Raw genomic sequence first — 20,948 nt, 5'->3', positions numbered from 1 at the left:
CGTGCGTCTGGCAACTGAACAACACATGCCACCACGGCCTGCTGAGAGTTTCATGGGCCGTGGCTGAGAGTTTCATATGGCATTATACGCTGTACAGAAAACTTGATTGCGCCGAGGAAACTTCGGCGCATTTGTTACTTGTTAATTCTAGTAATAGCTGATAAAAGAGTTCCTCCTCGTCTGGCTTCGTAACATCAGTGAATAAAATAAAAAAATTATATATATAATTTTTCTTTCAAAACTATTAGGAACAATGGTTCTGTCGTCTTTTTGAATGATAACCGTTTTTAATACTGAACAGAGTGAACGAAAATTATCATTGCATATTCGACACTATAACACACCACATTTCCATAACACTGCCATAATATTACTGTAATTATAATACCTGCATTTCACCACTCTTTTCAGGAAAGGTGCCACTACTCTCTTCATCCAGGTACGTTATGCAAACCTGGATGAGTTCATTAGCATATATCATATTGTCACAATAATACCACAACACTTTATCACGCTGTGTTGCATAAAACATATGTTCAATTTTATTGTGAACCTTTTACTAAGCCTTAACTCTCTCTCTCTCTCTCTCTCTCTCTCTCTCTCTCTCTCTCTCTCTCTCTCTCTCTCTCTGTCTCTCCTTTTTCAATTTTATTGTAGTCTCTCTCTCTCTCTCTCTCTCTCTCTCTCTCTCTCTCTCTCTCTCTCTCTCTCTCTCTCTCTCTCTCTCTCTTTGAGTCGTCAGTGTAGCCTTGTTTTTCTTTCTTTCAAACTCCTTTTTATCTTCATAGCTTTTATCGTTACCCTCTTAACTTACTTATGTTTATAATACGTCAGATAGTTCCTTATCTTATCTTGAATCGAATTCCACATTTTTATCATATTCGATTTTCCTGCCATTGCTGTTCAAGTTTCCCTTATTCAGTGTAGCAGTTTTCTGACTTCTTAATTTCCCCTGATATTTGTCAGACTTGCTCCATAACAACGAACTTTGTCACCTGTACTGAGTTTGATAGGTAAAATATAGATTTTAGGCCAAAGGCCAACCGCTGGAACCTATGTGGTCATTCAGCGCTGAAACAGAAAAGAGTGGAAAGTAGGATGGAAGAAAGAGTAATGAATGTCAAAGTTATCCTTTCTTTACTATATTATCTCTGCCATTACTTCATTTCAAGGTGACGAAATGCATTAATAGCAAAATCCACCATTCTTTATTCGTTTTCACCTTTATTTCGACTGATAAATGTACATCACAAAACACAAACAAATTAAAATTTTATCTGGCAACGATAAAGTATTGTCACTGGACAGAAGAAAGTGAGAGTGAATCTGAAATTTAATGGCGGAATGTACAATATCAGCACTGACAGGAAGGGGGAATGTAACTGTGATGGCTAGTTTACCAGGCGAGAGAGAGAGAGAGAGAGAGAGAGAAATGATAAAGTAACTCAAACCCTACTCACAAAAAGAAAATGAAGGAAAGGGGGGGGGAACAGAAAAAAAAAAATCATGAAAGTAGGCTTCCTGGCTGTCCTTAAACGCTGATAGGCGATCACAAAGTCTAGAGAATACACGACACCTATCAGCTGTTTGTGGTGCGTCACGAATCGGCTTCGAGCAAACGCGAACATGTTGCAGCCGGCGCGGTGGCAGGCGCCTCTCCTCGCGCTCATATAAACCTGGCACAGCGGCTGACTGCCACCAGTACACCACTCAGCTCCCAGCAAACCAGCAGTTGCTTGCCTAAAGGATTCCAGTATACTCCCTACTGTCATAACGCGGAGAGCTACCTGTGGGCCGCCAACGTCTGTGCAAGCTTCTATATACGTGCTATGTAAGCTCACTTTCTGGACCATATAAGTGCAGTGGAATCTTTAAACAGCGTTTATGTATCTGTGAGTATGTGAACTACCCTTTATATATTATGGCAAAAAATCTAAAAGTCATTTTTCCCTTCCTTTCACAGATATCTTCAAGGAAAGGATGTCTCCTCGCATCATGGACTCAAGTCAGGTGAGAGTGTCATCTGTTTAGTAACTTTAACATGAAGTGAATAGGCTACTTGAGAAAAAAGTTTTATAGAATGGTTGTCTTATCATCGTTAGTAACAGAGCCATAAACGTGAAATTGTTTTGAAACAGGTGATAATTTACAACGACTCTCCTGAATTTTTCAGAAAAGGAAATCTGGCAAGGTGACGCCACGGGCATCAGGAAAACGACTCAGCCCTGGGAGTCGACCCAGAATATGTTCCTGTAGAAGAGAGCTGTTCTCAGTACCTACGCTTAGCACGTCGTCAAAGAAAGTGGTAAGTAATTCGAGGGCATTGTGTAGAGAAGTTATTTTACCAGTTTTTATTCCCTGTCTTCTGAGCAATTAAGAATGAAGATTAAGGAAAATTGCAAAGCAAAGATAATATTCCTAGCAATTCGCCTGCTTATCAGGTTATTTGAACCTCAACTGAAAGAAAGTAATACATAATAGTATGGTCTATTTTTACGTATTTAAAAATGTTCGCTCCAGAATCTTTTTCTGTTGTGCCAGTTGACGCTACATTTGGAAATTGTTCAGGTTGAAGTGCCTATAACTGAACTGTGGAAAAATTATAGTCGCGAGTGTATTCTTTTTTTATAATTATATTGCAGGTACTATTTCTTTTATTAAGGTTAGGCTGGCATATCTTTTTTAAAGCTTTTTAATATATTTAATTATATATATATATATATATATATATATATATATATATATATAATATATATATATATATATATATATATAATATAATCCTCATGTTCTCCAGCTGAACTACTCCTTACAAAATAGGTTTCATAGGTCATTTTCTGCTTTGAAAATGTACTGTTTCTAGAGGAATTAAAAATGCTCTGTTTTAAGTTAACACGATATTGCAATTACTTTTTTTTCTCTCTGTCGAAATTGACAAATGCTTCTCTTTTCAGTGTGAACTGTTTGAAGCTGTGGACCAAGGTGACATACAGAAGGTCAAAGATCTTATACAGCACGTCGGACCGTCAGTGAGGAACCCTGACACCGGTTTTACACTGCTACATTCAGCAGCTTTAAGAAACCAGAAAGACATCGCAGAATTTCTGCTTGAACTCATTAGTCCTAATGTGGTCAGCACGCAAAACCAAACTCCTGCTCATCTGGCTGCACAGGAAGGCCATTTAGACGTTCTGAAGATCCTGTTGGCTGACAGAGAAGCGAATCCTACTATAAAGGATGCCCAGTCCCTAACATGCAGAGATATGGTGAGCTTTTCAGCCAGCAGCTAGCCTGTCATGGTATAAAAAAGCTTGCGGTTGACTTAAAGTGTTCGTTTTCTACGAAATCGATATTCATCTGAAAGATTTCTACAGATAGCTTTCACGAAGTTCTCTTTCTTTTCAGTCTTTGAAGTATGCAAATATTCTTTTCCCAACTAAAGGTTTTTGCTAAGAAATTTTAGACTATGGCTCTTACTGAAAATTATGGTTTTGCAGCTTGAAGACTCACTCCTCAGGGCAATTTTGTCCGGTAATACAAAGCGAACGAGTGAGCTCCTTGCCTTGGGCGCTAACCCAGATTGCCAGGTGGACGGCGTCGTTAGCAGAGAACTGGACATTACAACACCACGCCAGCTAGCTGTGTCGCTAAATCACGAGTCAATATTGAGGCTGTTTCCCAAGGTTAATAACCTTCTTTCTCATTACTCTTTAATGTTATAGATATACATACAATAAGTAGTTATGGTTGACTGTCCCATTCAGCAGGCCAGTTAATGTTGCAATGAAAATAATCTAAATATTTTCGTTAGTATTACCATTTTAAGTAAATTGCGTCATTTTACTGACAACCCCCCCCCCTCCCTTAAATTTTAACCATATTAAGACTGCTGAACTGGCGAAAGGTGGAAAATAATATCATACGTTATTCACCAAGTTTTGTTCAAAAGTGGTCTAACCAGTTTCGTTATTTTTCAGAGCCAGAAAAGTCACTTGAATCCAATTCAGAGTCGACAGAAGAATCCACCAACGCACGTAAAAGGATACAAAATTGGAGAGGACCAAACTGTAAGTCAGCTACCAATTTAGACGTTTATGTTCAGCATGCAGTTAATCACATTTTCTTTCTGTATGTTCAATAACACTTTTTCCCCTTCAGGCTATGTACATAAAATACTGTTATTTGGATCTGTTGGATATCTCAAGAATAATGAATTTTACAGTTAAATTTACACTTTAAAGGCTTTTTGTTTGCCCACATACTAGGAGTACTTTCAACGCTGCTCTAAGCTCTTACACATCATTTCAAAATTGCTCTTCATGAGTTGTAGTGCATCTAATCAGGTGAACAATTCTCGAACTTTTTCGGCAGCTTGGCCCCCTTAGGATCAAGGTGAAAGCAAGGACTAATGGTATAGTCGAAGATGATGTACACAAAATGGATTCAGACTCCAGAGGGTACGTCTGCATCCTGAGTTTTGGGTCATTCGAGAGGAGGCCTGATCTGGAGCTGGAAGCCTCAGAGGATGACGCCAGCAACCTGGCCAATGTGTTTACCCAGATGGGCTACTTAGGAGAAGTCCATCACTCGTTGACCTCAGACGAAACCAAAGAGACCTTAACAAGAATAAGGGATATGGAAGAGCTCTGGGATGCTAGCAGTGCCACTTTCATCATCTCCAGCCACGGCACCAGCAACAACGATGCTTTCCTTGCATCAGATATGCAACAGCTATCTACCGAATGGTTACTAGGTCTTTTCAGTGACGCCGAATGTCCTCAACTGAAGAACAAGCCTAAGCTCTTCATCTTTGATTTCTGCAGAGGCTACTATACTGACAGCTGTGCCAGTGTTCTTAACTCTTTCAGACCTACAAGAGTTAACGAACCTCAGAGAGACATGGTCTGCATTTACTCCAGCAGCACTGGGTTTACGTCGTATAACTTCTCAAAGGACGGATCTAGTTTCCCTACAGCCTTTTGTCATACGTTGGCAAAACACTCTCACGATTTGGAGCTCAATGATATTTTCAGAGAGCTGGTTTTAGAGTGCAGAAAAACATCTCCCTTGATACCCCTGATGAAAAACATTGGCTTCGCAAAAAAGTTTTACTTTCACTGAATAGTCCTGTCATGATTAGTGAAAGAAATTTTCAGTTGATATGTATGTCACTGAGCTTTGTAAATTTGACACTTTCTTCTTAGAAAAACTCCTGATGGCTTAGCACCGACTGTACGAAGACCATGAATGTCAAAAATTTATATGTATTACATTCAAATAAACATACACGAACAATGTAATTCCAGATTCCTCTTATTTTATGAAAAATCAGGAATAGACTCACGATATTGTTTGACAGTTTTGGACAGAAGGTTAGATATGAAAATTGAAACATTTATCCTTTTTAATACAAGGAATAATAATTTAGGAAGAAACCTTATGGGTTACCACAGAAAGAGACAAATATGGCGTGCACTGATTAATTAAGACAGTAAGAAATTTAGATAGCAGTGTTGCCAAAAACCTCATTGGTAAAATAGGTGAGAGTAGACTTTGCCTTTCGGACTTAGTACAGGTTTTGGGATAGAAGACTGGCCAAAAAATACAAGAAACTTAAATGTCTAAAAATACGTATTACCATGTGACCTTGATCATCCAACTCGATACTTCAGATCAGTGAGCTGAGATAAGATCTTTTTTGCTGTACTAATTTCGTCGATACTAAGAGGCTGTTGCAAATAACTATTAACCAACAAGTATCACAAAGACCAGGCTTTTATTTACGTGGATTAAAGGACTGTTGCAAATATAATGATTTTATTCACCCAAGACCTGATAACGTGATGTAAGTAGAAAATAATTGGGAAATTCACGTTCAAGACCGCTACCAATATCAACTAGTCACGTTCATTTTCATCGAAAGAGGTGACAACATTAGAATAAGCAATCCCACGTAATCAATGTTGACGCGAATCGAGTAAGGGTTCTCATAGAAAAAGTGGTAAAAGAATGAGTCACGCACCCTGAAGAGCTGCAAATTCCTCAACCCTAGCAACATTGATTGTGCTGCAATCACTCTCGAAAGGCAATTCCTGCACCACTGAAGCCAGGGAGGCATCTTCAAGCATTTCACTGAAACTGCGACTTGAAATATCTCACATGAAACAATTCCTGCAAGAAACTAACAGTATTCACATTGTACCACACTTATTATTTTCTGTAATGGCCTCTCGTCACCATAAAGATAGCCTCTGAAGACAAAGAGGATTAGGGCTACACACTGGAAATGTCTCGTCTCAGTGCTCCATGAAGCAACAGTAGGTGGCGGGTAATAAAGTCACTGGAAAAAAGTCACTGGAAAAAAAGTCAGTTTTGCTAGAAAAAAAAGTAACAGGAAAAAAGTCACATCAATTTATAGTGGCCGGTAATAAAGTCACGGGGAAAAATTCGCAATATTTCTTGGGTGTCATTATCTTTATGATATTTACAGTCTTTTGTTTATGTTTACACGGAAATCCCCAACAACGGGCTAGTACTAAACACGCCGCAAAGGTGGATACATACCGGGTTGAAACCCTTGGGGGTCACTATGTAGGAAAGATTATTGTGACTTTTTCACCTGGATTCGGAAAAGGAATCTTCCCACCTGACGAATGGAATTATTAACACTGCCCACTTCTGCACGCAAGTCCACCAAAATATGTAGTGTCATATCTTCAAAATATAAAAGTACCACGGTCAAGAGCTCATTTGCAATTAAAATCTTTTCTGAGTTGTAATGCGAGCATTAGTTAGCTAGTTTAGTTTACTTTAATCCCTTTGTTATTTACCCGCTTTGTAACTGAACTCCTTGCTTCTGAGTTCTATAAGAATTTCCAATATTCTTCTGCTCAAGAGTTAGGACCTATCACTAGCTGATCCAGGGGTGGGGGGGGACCACCAGGGCACGTGCCCCCATGAAAAATAATGACAAAATAATAATATTGAAGATTTAGATAATAATAACATAAATGAGAAATATAAAAATGGGAAAAAATATGTACATATAAATTATATACATATATACACACTATATAATGTATATATAATATGAAAATTGGTGCAACCCCCCATGAAATTTTTCTGGATCCGCTAGTGGGACCTGTAATCACTTACAAGTAAATTCTACTCAAGCCATTTCCCTGGTCTTCATTCTAAGAGCCTGAGGAACTGCTGTACCAAAGAGAGTTATCAATTGTTCAAAATGCTGAGTTGAACTAAATGTAGAATTTAGGCCAAAGGCCAAGCACTGGAACCTATGAGGTTAGTCAGCGCTAAGACGGAAAATTTGACAGTAAGAGGTTTGAAAGGTGTACCAGGAGGAAAACCTCAAACCAGTTGCACTATGAATCAACTGGTAGGAGAGGATGGAGAGTAAGGTGGAAGAAAGAATATGAAAGGAGGTACAGTAAAGGGAACGAAAGGGGTTGCAGCTAGGAACCGAAGGGACTCTGCAAAGAACCTTAAGTAATGCCTACAGTGCACCGCACGAGGTGCACTGACGGCACTAACCCCCTACGGGATCAAAATGTTTAAATACGGAAATAATTTTTTGAACTTCGAAGAAAGAGCTGTCCACTCTGGCTTGAAGACTGACAAAGCAGATATGAATGCTTAATCTTATGTCAGTGTTAAACATTTTCCATTTATTCCAGTGGATGACAATTTCATAAGAATAACTTGTGTCTTGTTGCAAAGTTATACGAAGCTGAAGAAGATTCCAATATTCTGCCTGACTGAAGTTACACCAGACCAAATCCTTACATAGGGTTCTTCTACTGCTGAATGAGACGATACTGGATTGGACTACAGAGTGTAGGCCAAGCACTGAGACCTATAAGGTCATTCAGCGCTGGAAACGAAAATGGGGGTAGGTAGGTCTGAAAGGTGTAACGGGAAGAAAACCTCAAAGCAGTTTCACTTTGAAATAATTGTTAGGAGAGGGTGGATAGCAAGATGGAAGAAAGATAATATGGATGGAGGTACAGTAAAAGGAATGAAAGGGGTTGGTCGTTACTTTAGAAGAGTCACATTACGATCCATTCGGCGTGAGCAGTTACTGTTAGTTAGTTAACGTCATCAGTATATAATATATATATATATATATATATATATATATATATATATATATATATATATATATATATATATATATATATATATATACTGTATATATATATTGCAGATGTCTGATGTATTTTCATACAGACTTAGATTCATAATTTTCGTACTTGCAAATATTATATATATATATATATATATATATATATATATATATATATATATATATATATATATATATATATATATATATATAAATATATATATATATAAACAATGTAACGCAATATCTACTAATCTTAAATGTGCAAAATTGCCTTAAAGTTTCTTTTAGGCTAAATGCAATTAGTTTTGGTACACATGTGTAAGACATCGATAATGTAGAAATAATGAATAAAAAATTATCAGCGAAAAAAACTGATGATGGCAGCTAAAAGCTATAGATAAGTTGTGTATAATTTGGTGGAAGAGAGAGAGAGAGAGAGAGAGAGAGTAATATCACTTCTAAAGTATTAAGAAACTAAACAGTCCCTCGGCGCGAAAATACGATTGAGCGAAATTGGCGGATATAACGTTAAAACACGTCATTTCTGATAGTAAACAAAATAAAAAAAAAGATAAAAATACCCAGTTAAAATCTTAATTACAAATTTCAGTCATTTTGAAAGAAACACACCAAAGAATTCACGGAAGAAAATTGTTGCATGAACGCCAGTCGGTCGTTTTGCAAGATCAATATCAGAAGCTGAAGAAGAACCCTGCCGGTATAGACTCGCCCGCTCTCTGTTTCACGATCAACTCTGAGCCAACATGTTGCAGCCGGCGCCTGTCCTCGCGCTCATATAAGCAAGCGGTCCAGTCTGTGAGCCACCAGTCCCATCATAGCTTCGGCCGCCTTACGACGAACCTTGCTCCACAGCGCAGTATCAAAGACAGTGCAGCCGCCAAGTCTAGTTCAAGGTCTAAGCTTCTGGTCTAGTAACTGACGGCTGAGATAACGCGGAGAACAGTTCAATAGAGTACGTGATTGTGCTTCAAGACAAGCGAAAATTTTCTTGTTGCTACAGAGCTAGACTCTGTGAACTCATATTTTCGATGATAATACAGACCATTTCTCTGTAAACTGAATGGTTATTCGTGCGTTGATAATTCAGATTTTGGTTCGTTGCTGTGTGAAAAGTGATGTTTTTTTAATTTATTGTTTTTCCTCTCTTCTTTAACAGGAGAACTCTTCACTACAATGGCACCTCGCATCACTGACTCTCACCGGGTAAGCATCATACAAAATTGTTTTAGTTTCGAAGAACGGAACAGCATGCCTTTTAAAGTATCATTCTTTAAGCTAATCGTGTCAAGAGTTGCATTACCTTTCAGGTTTAACACAGTTCAATCTCCAAAAGGGAGATAACGCTAAATCTTTTTCAATTCATTTATTGTTTCTTCTTTTTATAGGCCAAGAAACTGAGCCCGCGGAGTCTGTCTGCTGTCCCCTCCTGCAGAAGGAAGCTTTTCTCGGTGCCCTTAAGTAGTACAACACCTTCAAGAAAGAGGGTAAGGGTTGCTGTACTCTCAAGCTGAACAAAAAATCTTGAGAATATGTCATTTACTTACTGATGACTTGTTTTAATTCAGATTATTATGAATTATAGTGAATGTATTTTGTTTTAAATGCTTCACGCTTACAAGAATTGTTTGCCTTTTAAAGGTTTAATTCAGTAAGATAATTGGATTTTATTTAAGTATTATGAACCTCATTGAACCGAAGCTTTGGGATTAAGTACATTCTGAGAACATCGAATTACGTATTATTACCTCATTGATGTCTAAAACAGGCGCCAATCCTTTTTATTGCTTGCATATTTTCCCTTTACAATATCTGGTTCAGTTACCATTTTTCTGTTAAATTTAAAATATGATTTTTTTGTAAATGGCATCACAGTGGGCGCAGCGTTCACCTTGCCTTTTCTGTTAATTTTTCTACAGACATTATTTTCCTTTTTAAGGTGAATTTGAAAATCTTGATTACATATTTTCCATTTACAAATATTCTCCCACCAAATTCACCCTAAAAAAGGTGAATAATGTCGTAAGAACAATGAACAGAAAAATAACACAACCAGAAATTGTAACCATTTCTCTTTTCAGCGTGAAATATTCCTCGCTGCGGAACGGGGCAACCTCCAGAAAATCAAGGACCTGATACAGTACACAGGACCTGCTGTGAGAAAGCCTCACTCGCGCTTCACTCTTCTGCACTTGGCAGCTCTCAACAACCAGAAAGAGATCGTAGAATTCTTGCTGGAATTCATCAGTCCGAATGTGGTCTGTGCATTCAACAAAACTCCCGCTCACCTGGCCTCTCTCAGGGGTCACCTGGAAGTTCTCAGTGTCTTGCTGGCTGACCAAGAGACAAATCCCGATATCAAGGATGTCTGGGATCAGACGTACAAAGACTTGGTAAGTTTTTCATTTTTCATGTTTACCAAAAACGTTCGTCTGTCAGGATATGAAAGATTGTAAAGAATCTCAGTCAGAAATAAGACCAGTTCGTTTTGTTAACCAGCATCTGGGAATTTAAGCAGAGGGTCATACACCTACGGTAAAGTTATTCCTTATTTTATACCATTTTATGCTCCTCTAATATTCGGTTTCAGTTTTAATAGTTTCTGCTAATTAGACCAGCAAAAGTTAGTAGTCAAAGCGTGATTAACACGAGACCAGAGTCTAAAAGTAATTGGTTTAACATAGACATTATCATTCCTGTTTTAGCAGTCTTAAACATCTTCTGTCAGATTGTAATTAGCAAATGACCACCACTCTTGAAATCCTTTCCTTTTAACACTCATTCCCGTCCTATGCAGCTTGCGCCTCACCTCTTCGAAGCAATTCTCTCTGGCAATGAGAAACAAACGAGAGACCTTCTTGCCTTGGGTGCTAATCCTGATTGCCACCCTGGAAATGACATGGAGGGCGTCTTGAGCAGAGAACTTCACATCACCACGCCACGCCAGTTAGCTCTGTCACTGAACCAAAAATCGACACTGATGTTATTGCCTACGGTAAACATACTTCTTTCTAGTTTTTTTTTTTTTTTTCATCGAATAACTTTTCTGACATAAACTTTTAGTATTAAATTCCACTTACTTAAATTCATCTGAAACAGCTTAAGCTTTAAATGGATCTTTCATCAATGCAATCGTTAACAGGATTCACTCTACCTAAATGAGGCCAGCATTAACGAGAAAATGCCCTTTTACCTCATTGGTCATTGATTGTCAACAGATACAGATTTTATTCACTTTATTCATGAATGGCTTCATTATATAATCTTTCAGAATGAGGAAGGACATCCAGTTACAAAGCATGGACAGATTTTAGTATCACCTACAATGCCTAGAATTGGCAGGGACCCAATGGTAAGTATGCTATATCCTAAATAATTTTTCAGTTGCCATTAAAATCTATGTCTTATTCAAATAAATATTAGCATTTCCCTTATTGGAATACAAAATGTCGTTATTTAGCTGCCGTCATGCAAATTCACCATAGATTTAGATAATTCAAAAAAGCGTACGTTCTGCGGAATAGATAATGCTGGCGATGTTTTACTGTAATTTTATTTTACGAATGCTGCTGAGACTTCTATATGTTTAAACAAAGTTTTTCAAATATTTCAAGCAGCTTGGCCCCCTTAGGATCAAAGTAAAACCAACGAAACAATGCGTGACCGGAAGTGATGTATACACAATGAACCCAAACTCCAGAGGGTACGTCTGCATCCTGAGTTTTGGGTCATTCGAGAGGAGGCCCGATCTGGAGCTGGAAGCCTCAGAGGATGACGCCAGCAACCTGGCCAATGTGTTTACCCAGATGGGCTATTCCGGAGAAGTCCATCACTCTTTGACCTCAGACGAAACCAAAGAGACCTTAACAAGAATAAGAGATATGGAAGAGCTCTGGGATGCTAGTAGTGCCACTTTCATCATCTCCAGCCACGGCACCAGCAACAACGATGCTTTCCTTGCATCGGATATGCAACAGCTATCTACCGAATGGTTACTAGGTCTTTTCAGTGATGCCGAATGTCCTCAACTAAAGAACAAGCCTAAGGTTTTCATCTTTGATTTCTGCAGAGGCTACTATACTGACAGCTGTGCCAGCGTTCTTAACCCTTTCAGACCTACAAGAGTTAACGAACCTCAGAGAGACATGGTCTGCATTTACTCCAGCAGCACTGGGTTTACGTCTTATAACTTCTCAAAGGACGGATCTAGCTTCCCTACTGCCCTTTGTCGTACGATGGCAAAGCACGCTCACGATATGGAACTCAATGATCTTTGCAGAGAGCTGGTTGCAGAATGTGGTAAAGCAACAAACTTGGTGCCATCGATAAGGAACATTGGGTTCACAAAGAGATTCTTTTTCAATCCAGGGGTCTCGGCTTCATTGGTACAGAATCACTAGCACTGCCCTTCACATTTACAAATCATTTAAACCCTTTGACTTTTAGTGAACAAAAGTACCTGACTTCCTGTAGGCATTCTGCACTTCTTATGCGCTAAGGTGGTTGCTTAAGTGGGATGTACACTTGTTGGTATCTTAATTTTGATGTTGATTGTGAATGGAAGTAAATAAAATGTTCAGCGCAGTCAGCTCGTTTGTACTCAGGTTACACGTAGGCTCTGCGACTTGGATTGTCTCGAAATGATTGTTTTATAAGGTCTTTCATTAACTAAGAACTGGAATTCAAGGAAGTCTGGTCTTACTGTACGAATCTGTTTTTCAGAGAAAACTGGAAAAGGTACATTCCAAAATAAGGCTCAGATTTCTGTGTAAAACAATGTAAGGAAAGCACTCACATATACATTGTCGTTTTACCACGAGCCGCACGCACACATTTTAAGTTGTTGGCAGTTATATGTTAAAGTACAGCTGTTACTGGTACCAATATTAACCTGAAATATCCTAATAAAGAGATGAATTGTCCTTGTTATATTTGACAGTCGACAAAACTATATGAGAATCATAAGTATTTAAAAAAATACAATATGTAAAGACAAATGCCACTAGAATTAAATGAGGTTCACATGGAAGGTCATCTACAGATCTTATGACAAAATTCTGTCTACACTACGAATGAAAATGTGTAAAACAGTGCTTCAATCTATTCAAGTCACCCTTAGATAAATGGTCAGATCCATATTCTTTGAAAGTTTCTGTATAGTTTTCTTTCGTCGAAATTGTCAGGCACTAAAACACAGTGTTGCCACTCGTAAAGGGATACCCCTTCCTTAGGGAAATCTGGTGTCTGTAGGGGAAACCTACGGGGAAAATGACCTTTGTGCAGGGGAATTCACTTATTTACCTTAAAAGTTCTTATTTAATATTCTAGATAAAACAAATAGAAATATTATCGACATAAATAGTATCTGTGAAAAATACTAAACAGCTCAACATTACAATGATAGTTTTAAAAACTCGGTACGTATTTGCTCATCCTAAGTGACATCGCGTTTCAGGTTCAGACTTGTGATTTTGAATCTGTTTAGCTTCAGTCCAGCCAGTTCCTGACACCGGTTATGAGGGGGGAGCTTTATTATTTATCACAGAGACGTTGCTTTTGGGATTTCCTTTAACGGAGTTCGTTGTTTTGTACCTAAAATTTTGAATTTTTTTTACAAATGAGATGAAACTAAAATGTAATACTTCATTTTCATCTATGCTATTATTACGTTAGGTGCGTGGGGGAAAGTAGGGGAAAATTACCTATAGTGTAGGGGAAAAGGCTCTTAGTGAAGTGGCAACACTGAGTGTTATACACCAAGGCTGTATACTTCACCCGCTGCCATTTTAAAGCATGTAATGTTACTGTGGTGTTACTACGTTTAGTGGGTGGAATCAACCACCGGGCCTGTCAACAGATAGTAAGTATTTTTGTTGCTTAGTGAACGTCCAGAAAATCTAAGAAAGGCTAGTATATTGTTTTTGCAAAACTAAACTTGTATAAATAAGGTTTTTTCTCACTTGGACAGTGGACCGGCTAGCCCAACTATTTCCTGAACATTTTCAGAATGACAAGTAGCCTACAGTAATAGTGTTAGTACAGTGCCAGCCAGCACTGGTAGTTTAGTAGGACCGAGTTACTTAAAACGTTGCCTTCTCAAGTAAATAAGTATGATGACTTCCAGTAAATGGTAAGTGACTGTAATGATCAGTAGCCTTCCAGCTCCATGGACTTCAATATCAAAACATAAAGGCTTTACATTTCTGGTTAATTAAATTTAAAAGTGATTTTAGTGGTTTTCATTAAGCATGTTAAGGAGACCTGAGGAAAAAACAAAACAATTCCAATATGGAGAACTGGCGTGAAAATTGAAAAACTTGGAAAATATAGGCTAGGTTAATTCAAGGGTTAGTAGAACCATAGAACATCTCAGGTGGGGATGTTACTTTGGAAATTGACTTTTTCTGTAGTATTTTGGTTGATTATCAAGAATTTACTACTGTTATTTGGCGGTCGACTCTAATTAACCTCAGAACTGATATGTTCTTGTATGCTAGCCATCCTGGAGTACTATTTCGCTTGCTCAATGTTGTAGGGGAGCTTTTGGTAAAAAGTGGAGTTTCCTTCATGGGGGCCCGGTTTGACCCCACGGTTAAGTAACAGGGCCTACTAGATTAGGTTAGGGTAAGTTAGGTTTGTATAGTTCCTTTTATAATAGGATTCCCTAGCCAATCCCTTCTTGAACATAAGGCTCCCCAATGACTTGTGCATGCATGGAACCTTTCCATAACAACAACATGACAGTCCTGTCTTTCTCCCAACAATTTCCCTCACCCAAAACCCCATGTTCCCGGAGGGTCTCCAACCATATTGGATAGAGATATTTGATTAATAGTAGTTGACCGACAACAAACACCACCACCTCATTTATGGGCAACTGAAAGCATAGGGAAAATCAATTTCCAAGGTAATAGTCCGTGCAGAGCTGTTCTATAGTTTTACCCAAGGCGTTTTGTTCCTGCTTTGAAAATTGGTGTTTTGACATGGACCTTGGGTTATTGGGCATTCTGAAATGTATTTGTCAGCATTTTCTTTATTGTTGTTTATTGTCATGAAACTACATAATTAGCATTTAAGATTAAACAGCTTTTAAATTTGCAAGTATTTTGGCTTCTGCTAAACTATCTGCCATAGTATATGAACTCTCCTTTCAGGTTCAAGATGTTGGTATTTAGGGTAAAATGTGAGACACTGTCAAAGATCCAAGAGCACTTGAAGAGAGGTTGTAGTCTATGGGGCACATTTTGATGATGCCCAGTTTATGAACAGCAAAGATCAGTTGATTTGGAATTCGGTGCCTACTGTCTTTCCACTGTTTGGTAAGGGCAGGAAAACCTCCAGCGGAAGACATCATCTGGTTGCCATGAGCAGCAGCTCTCCAGATTTATCACCGGTAAGTTTTTAAATTATTAAATGTGATGTTGGGTTCAAGGTTGATTTCTCAAAGTTGTGTATAGCCTGTGTATAATTTAATTTGAAAAGATGTTTGCTGTCCATGAAAAAATAACCAAGCCCAGCTTAACATGGTCATAACACTTTCATTGGCCCACATCCATCTCCTCAATTGTCCCAGGAGAAGAGGAGCTTTGGTACTGCTTGGGTGGGAAAAATTGAAATTAAGAATTTTGGTATATTAGTATATTCTTGCTATTGAGGTCATGAAATTCAACAAAAGTAAAGCAGACAGTTGTAACTTGGTGTGCATCAGTGGCATAATTGGATTTTTTGGAGTGACGTACCCGTTGGGGCCAAATTACCATTTAGAGGGCCAGTTTACAAGCAAACTGTAGATTTCCTAGGTAACTGGCATTTTTGTCTAGTAAAGACATTTTACATTTATTGGGTAGTATCTAACCCTTTGGAATTCCTCTTGCTAGATGTGTCATTTGCAATCCAGCTTTGGAGTTTGGAATGAAACCTGGATGTGTCATAATAGAAGAAAACTTTTAGTTTATGTCTGTCAGTACCTCACAGCAGAGATGCAGATGGTGACCTGAAGGGAATCGTTATACAGTCATACCCCAGTTAATGGACTTAATCCATTCCAGAAGGCTGTCCTTTAGCCAATGTGCCCTTAAACTGAGCCGATTTTTCCCATGATTTATGGGAATTGGGTAGCTGTTCCAGGCCTGTAAACATACCACAAATAAAAGCATTGTAATTAGAATATAATAAGCCTAACATGCTGAAATCTAAAACAGAAAAGTAAGGTGATGAAATATAGGCAAATTTTTTCCCACTCTCTCTGCAATGGGAAGAGTTGATGGCATATGGTACGTGGTGAGGAAGGCATATAGGAGGAGAGATGTTATCGGTTGGAAGGGGAATCCCCTTCCTTAAAAACAGCAGGCAGCTGTGCTTCTTGGATTATTTCTCTTTCTGTTGATTTTTTCTTGACTGTGTGTTTCTGTCTCTCAAAAAACCTGTCCAATGTTGTTTGATTTTGCCTAAATTTCAAAATGTTCCAAAACTGAGAGACAGCATTGTCATTCAGGAGCTTTATAACAAAGTTTGCTTGAGCTTTGTCAGTGGTTTTCAAGGAAACTTTTGCATTTTTCCACAATTTGTTTTCATTTGTTAATGAACTAGGAACATCCCCCTTCCCCTCTGAAGAAATTTCCTCAGCTATTGTCTGTTGCTGCTCCCTATGAAAGTCCTGTTGTTATTCTGTGGTGAGCTCTTTGTGTTCCCCCACATTCATTTATTAGTCAGTGTGTTAAAATACCACTGATTAGTGTTTGGATTGAGGTAGGGCTTGTTAGTTAGTAGGCTAAGGTAGAAAGGTAATATGTTTTATTCAGTGGATTATGTTCGAAGTAATCTTTTGGTTAAACTTGGACAGTTGAGCTGAAGTCCTAATGGTGGTCTTGTTAGAGAGAGGATTAATGGAGAACAGTTAGGCAATGTTCAAATGTTGGATGTTAGTTGATGAATATATTTAATTTCAACAAAGTAATACTGGAGTATTCATGTTTAAAGGTTATAATGTCTGATTTAATTTTTTCGGTGAATAATGTAAAAGTTTCTCTGATAAAATCATGAAAATACCTACTCTGTCATTTATTTGTACTAAATCAAATCATGTAAGCTACATTTTAATCTTTGTTATAGCTTAGAATATAAAGAATATAAAATGTAACAATAAGGATATAGCATGACTGTCAAGTTGATGGCATTTTTTATTTTTACAGGGTTGAAGAGAGTCATAGCCAGGAAGACAAACCTTTTCAGTCTTTGGCTTTCAACAGCAAGATATACTGCAGATATTCACTGAAGCATTTTGAATTAAATGCCATGAAGAGTTCCCAGTGAGGTCAAATTGAAGATATGCTGCAGATAATATATAACTATAAACTGCTTTAGAAAAAATGTAATTGTGCTGTTGATTATACAAGGCACCAAATGAAGCCCTAGATAGCTTCCAATCTATTATTAGACTGTACATGTGGGTTATAATGCACTTATGACAAATATTTAGTTACCTAATGTAATTTGGAACAATTATATTAGTTCCGTTTTAGAAATGTTACCCACTTGACATAATTCTTGTGGACACTTTCATCACAAAGTACTTTTTGCATTGATTGTACAGTACTTACTCATTGTATGTGTAAAGCGCAGAATTCATTTTCAGAACCCATTCTGTTAAATACTGTAGCGCGGTGTTTTCCCTTTGAGCAGTTAGATGAAATCCATTTTGCATTAATGAAATGTTTATTTAGTGCTTCATAATGGTAAAAAAAAATTCAAGCCCTATTGCCAATGCTTAATTAACATGGAAGATTGATGTTTTATATTAACTGTTGTTCCAGTCGGCCCCTTTACATCCTACCATTTTGTTATTCACTGATTAGCTAATGTTCACATCTGCTTGGTATTAAGATACTGAATGAAGATTGAAAAGGGGTTTCAAATTTTATAGTAAATAATCAATTCAAGTCTGCCAGAAGTATATTGAAGTCTCGTCTTCAGTCTTGAACTAATTTTAAATTTTAAAGGTTTACTATGAAGTAGCAAGCATTTTCATCAGCATAGAAACAAAATACTTGATTCATACAAAGGTTGTACAAGTAAAGTTAATTTTTGTATATATTCCAGTGCATTAAAAGACTTTAAAGTGTAAAAGACACATGACAAATCCATTTTAATTATAAAGTAAGCTAAAAAAAAATTACTTAATAGTTATTCCAGATAGCTTTTAGAAGCCTAATTAATTGAAATTTAATTCTTATGGAATTTCATGATTAGAAGCAGATCTGTCCAGAACCTTGACGAATTACCCAGTATACTTCATTAACTCATTTTTCTTTAATATGAAAAACACTAATTGCTTATTTGCATGATAGCCAGTCACTTAAAAAGAATGTATTGAGTAATAGTGGAAATAACACTTAATAAGTTTATTTTGAAACTGTGTACAGTATCACGAGAATGAGGCTCAAGATTAATTTCTGTGCTCTTGAGTTTGTCTTTGTCAGGTAAGGAAATCCAACATTAAGGAATATGATCAGATTGAGATATGCAGATGATGTCAAATGTTATAATTAGATAATTAGATCTTTGTCAGTTTCAATATATTTACTAGTGCCAGTTCTTGTAAAATTATGTACCATGTAGTACTTTAAACAAGTTACCAAAACATGCAATTGTCTTTTGAAGTAAGTAATTTACATCCAGTTGACAACTGTCTGTTCATGTAACTGTAAAATTTCCTTATGTTTACAACTTCTCACTATACTTTCCATCCTTGTTCCACTAAACTGTCATGTAATCCATAATATCTGCTTATAAGTTTCTTACACTAGCTTTAAATCTTTCGTTAAATTTTGGTAGATTTTCATGCCCATTTGTCCCATAGGAAAAATGCTGTGTATAATTTGTTCTTTGGCCTTACTGTATACTGTAAATCATGCATTATATAGTTTCATCTATGTAAATTTATCTTAAGCTGCTTTTAGGCAAATTTTTCATCATACAGTAGCTACTAAACATATGGTTTTGCTTTCCTTTCATCTACCTCTTTAGAGTGTTGTCCAGTCTTTGTTTTTTAAGTAATTTTCATAATAAATACAAAAACATGGGTATCAATAATAAATGCCCGAAGAGTTTTGAAAAACTTTTAATTGCTGCTCTCACTGAATGGAAATCCTGGGTTAGAAGTTGTAAGTTGTTCTTTACTGTGGGTTAGAGGTGGTTAATTTTTCTTTTCCCTGGGTAGGAGGTTGTAAATTCTTCTTGTCCTTGGGTTAGAGGTTGTAAATTATTCTTGTCCTTGGTTAGTGGTTGTAAGTTTTTCTTGGCAGTGGGTTAAAGGTTGTAAAGTGTTCTTGTGCCTGGGTCAGAGGTGGTAAATTATTCTTGTCCAGGGGTAAGAGGTTGTAAATTCTTCTTGTCTTGAGGTTAGAGGTTGTAAATTATTCTTGTCCCTGGGTTAGAGGTTGTGAATTGTTATCCCTGATTTAGAGGTTGTAAATTGATCTTATCCCTGGGTTAGAGATTGTAAATCATTCTTATCCCTGGGTTAGAGATTGTAAATTATTCTTATCCCTGGGTTAGAGGTTGTAAATTGTTCTTGTTCGTGGGAAAGAGGTGGTAAAATTGTTCTTGTTCCTGGGTTAGAGGTAGTAAATTGTTCTTGTCCATGGATAAGAGATTATAAATTGTTCTTACCCGTGGGTTAGAGATTGTGAATTATTCTTGTCCATGGGTAAGAGGTGGTAAATTCTTCTTGTCCTTGGGTTAGAGACTAAATTATTCTTGTTCCTGGTTAGAGGTTTTAAATTGTTATATCCCTGGGTTAGAGTTCGTAAATTGGTCTTGTCACTAGGTATTTGAGAATTGACTCTCTCTCTCTCTCTCTCTCTCTCTCTCTCTCTCTCTCTCTCTCTCTCTCTCTCTCTCTCTCTCTCTCAATGCAACCAAATTGTTTTGCATTAATCTTCTCCAAGGCGTACTGTATTGGGAATTTAATCATTCCGAAGGTCTACGCCAACATCAAATGAGTTTAATGATTTCACAATTCTAATTTTGATACTTGAGCTGGTCATTAATGCAGTAGCATGGAGAACATATTTTAAAGACTTGTTTAGAGTAACTAAATTTTTTTCATGTTTGATAGTCGCTTGCAGTGATGACTCATAGGTAAAGAATGACAAAAAAAGACAAATTTGCATTAAAAATGCTATACACATTTTTGTACTAATTGTCTGCTGGTTTTAAATGTATAGTAGTCTCATTTCCTAAGAAATTACTTATAATTATGTGCTGTGTACATTCATTAATCATGTGTAGGACTTCAAGCCAATCTAACCTCTGCAGTTTAAAATAGTTTGTAAATGAAAGATTAAGGTTTAGGAAAAAAGTCGTGAAGGAAAGACTCAGGTAAGGAATAGTTCTTAAATGATAGTCTTAAAGAAAATACGAAAGGAATAATTCTTGAAGGCTAAAGGAAGAAATAATACTTAAAGAAAGGCTTAAAGGAGGAATATTAATTGATAGAAGCCTTAAAAAGATGAAGGCTTGAAAGACAAGTTAAACTTGAAAGAAGGCTTAAAAGATAGTATGGGAAGAGAGCTTAAGATAAAAAGTATAGGAGGAGCTAATGGGATGAATTCAAGGCCAGATTAGTTATAGAAAGGAAAGCTTGAAGGTAGATTGTATTTTCAAGGGTATGCTGTAGGTAGGAATTGTTTGTAAAAGGGAAAAAAATTTAGAAGGAATTCATTTCAGAATTCATCAGGAGATAATGTTTTGTATAAAAACTAAGGAGGGCATAATAGTTGAC

General features: G+C 37.2%; 2 protein-coding genes across 7 annotated transcripts in view; both read left to right on the top strand.

The window, feature by feature from the left end:
• Positions 1-5,295, top strand: part of LOC136855697 (caspase Dronc-like) — a 429,110-nt gene extending 423,815 nt beyond the window's left edge. For 2 of the 3 annotated variants that reach the window (XM_067133013.1, XM_067133011.1), the window contains exons 5-10: positions 1,964-2,010; positions 2,174-2,305; positions 2,955-3,266; positions 3,498-3,683; positions 3,978-4,067; positions 4,372-5,295. In XM_067133013.1, the coding sequence (XP_066989114.1) occupies positions 1,964-2,010; positions 2,174-2,305; positions 2,955-3,266; positions 3,498-3,683; positions 3,978-4,067; positions 4,372-5,121 (1,517 nt within the window). In that variant the 3' untranslated portion in view covers positions 5,122-5,295. Of the gene's footprint in view, positions 1-1,616; positions 1,832-1,963; positions 2,011-2,173; positions 2,306-2,954; positions 3,267-3,497; positions 3,684-3,977; positions 4,068-4,371 lie in introns of those variants that run through there. The other variant, XM_067133014.1, reaches the window with a different exon arrangement.
• A 3,278-nt stretch (positions 5,296-8,573) lies between these two features.
• Positions 8,574-17,594, top strand: LOC136855698 (caspase b-like). 4 transcript variants are annotated; one of them, XR_010858103.1, is made up of 8 exons: positions 8,574-9,119; positions 9,324-9,370; positions 9,553-9,651; positions 10,246-10,557; positions 10,962-11,159; positions 11,436-11,516; positions 15,319-15,557; positions 17,356-17,594. XR_010858103.1 is itself a non-coding variant. In XM_067133016.1 (7 exons), exons 2-7 carry the CDS (start codon positions 9,341-9,343, stop codon positions 12,562-12,564), a joined length of 1,503 nt encoding a protein of 500 aa, XP_066989117.1. In that variant the 5' UTR covers positions 8,574-9,119; positions 9,324-9,340; the 3' UTR covers positions 12,565-12,748. The 4 variants fall into 4 exon arrangements, 2 of the variants coding, with proteins under 2 accessions (XP_066989117.1, XP_066989116.1); XM_067133016.1 differs by lacking the exons at positions 15,319-15,557; positions 17,356-17,594 and adding an exon at positions 11,782-12,748; XM_067133015.1 differs by lacking the exons at positions 15,319-15,557; positions 17,356-17,594 and adding an exon at positions 11,779-12,748.
• The last annotated feature ends 3,354 nt before the right edge of the window (positions 17,595-20,948 follow it).

This window comes from Macrobrachium rosenbergii, chromosome 32 (assembly GCF_040412425.1).
Source record: "Macrobrachium rosenbergii isolate ZJJX-2024 chromosome 32, ASM4041242v1, whole genome shotgun sequence".
NCBI classification, from domain to species: Eukaryota; Metazoa; Arthropoda; class Malacostraca; order Decapoda; family Palaemonidae; genus Macrobrachium; species Macrobrachium rosenbergii.
Note: the sequence above shows the minus strand (reverse complement) of the source record. Positions and strands in the feature narration are given on the sequence as shown.

Bases quoted from the DNA above. Each gene is read 5' to 3' on its own strand.
- LOC136855698 (XM_067133015.1), top strand. From the start codon at position 9,341: ATGGCACCTCGCATCACTGACTCTCACCGG. The intron at 10,558-10,961 runs GTAAGTTTTTCA...CGTCCTATGCAG, and splicing joins ATCAGACGTACAAAGACTTG to CTTGCGCCTCACCTCTTCGA. The intron at 11,517-11,778 runs GTAAGTATGCTA...AAATATTTCAAG, and splicing joins GAATTGGCAGGGACCCAATG to CAGCTTGGCCCCCTTAGGAT.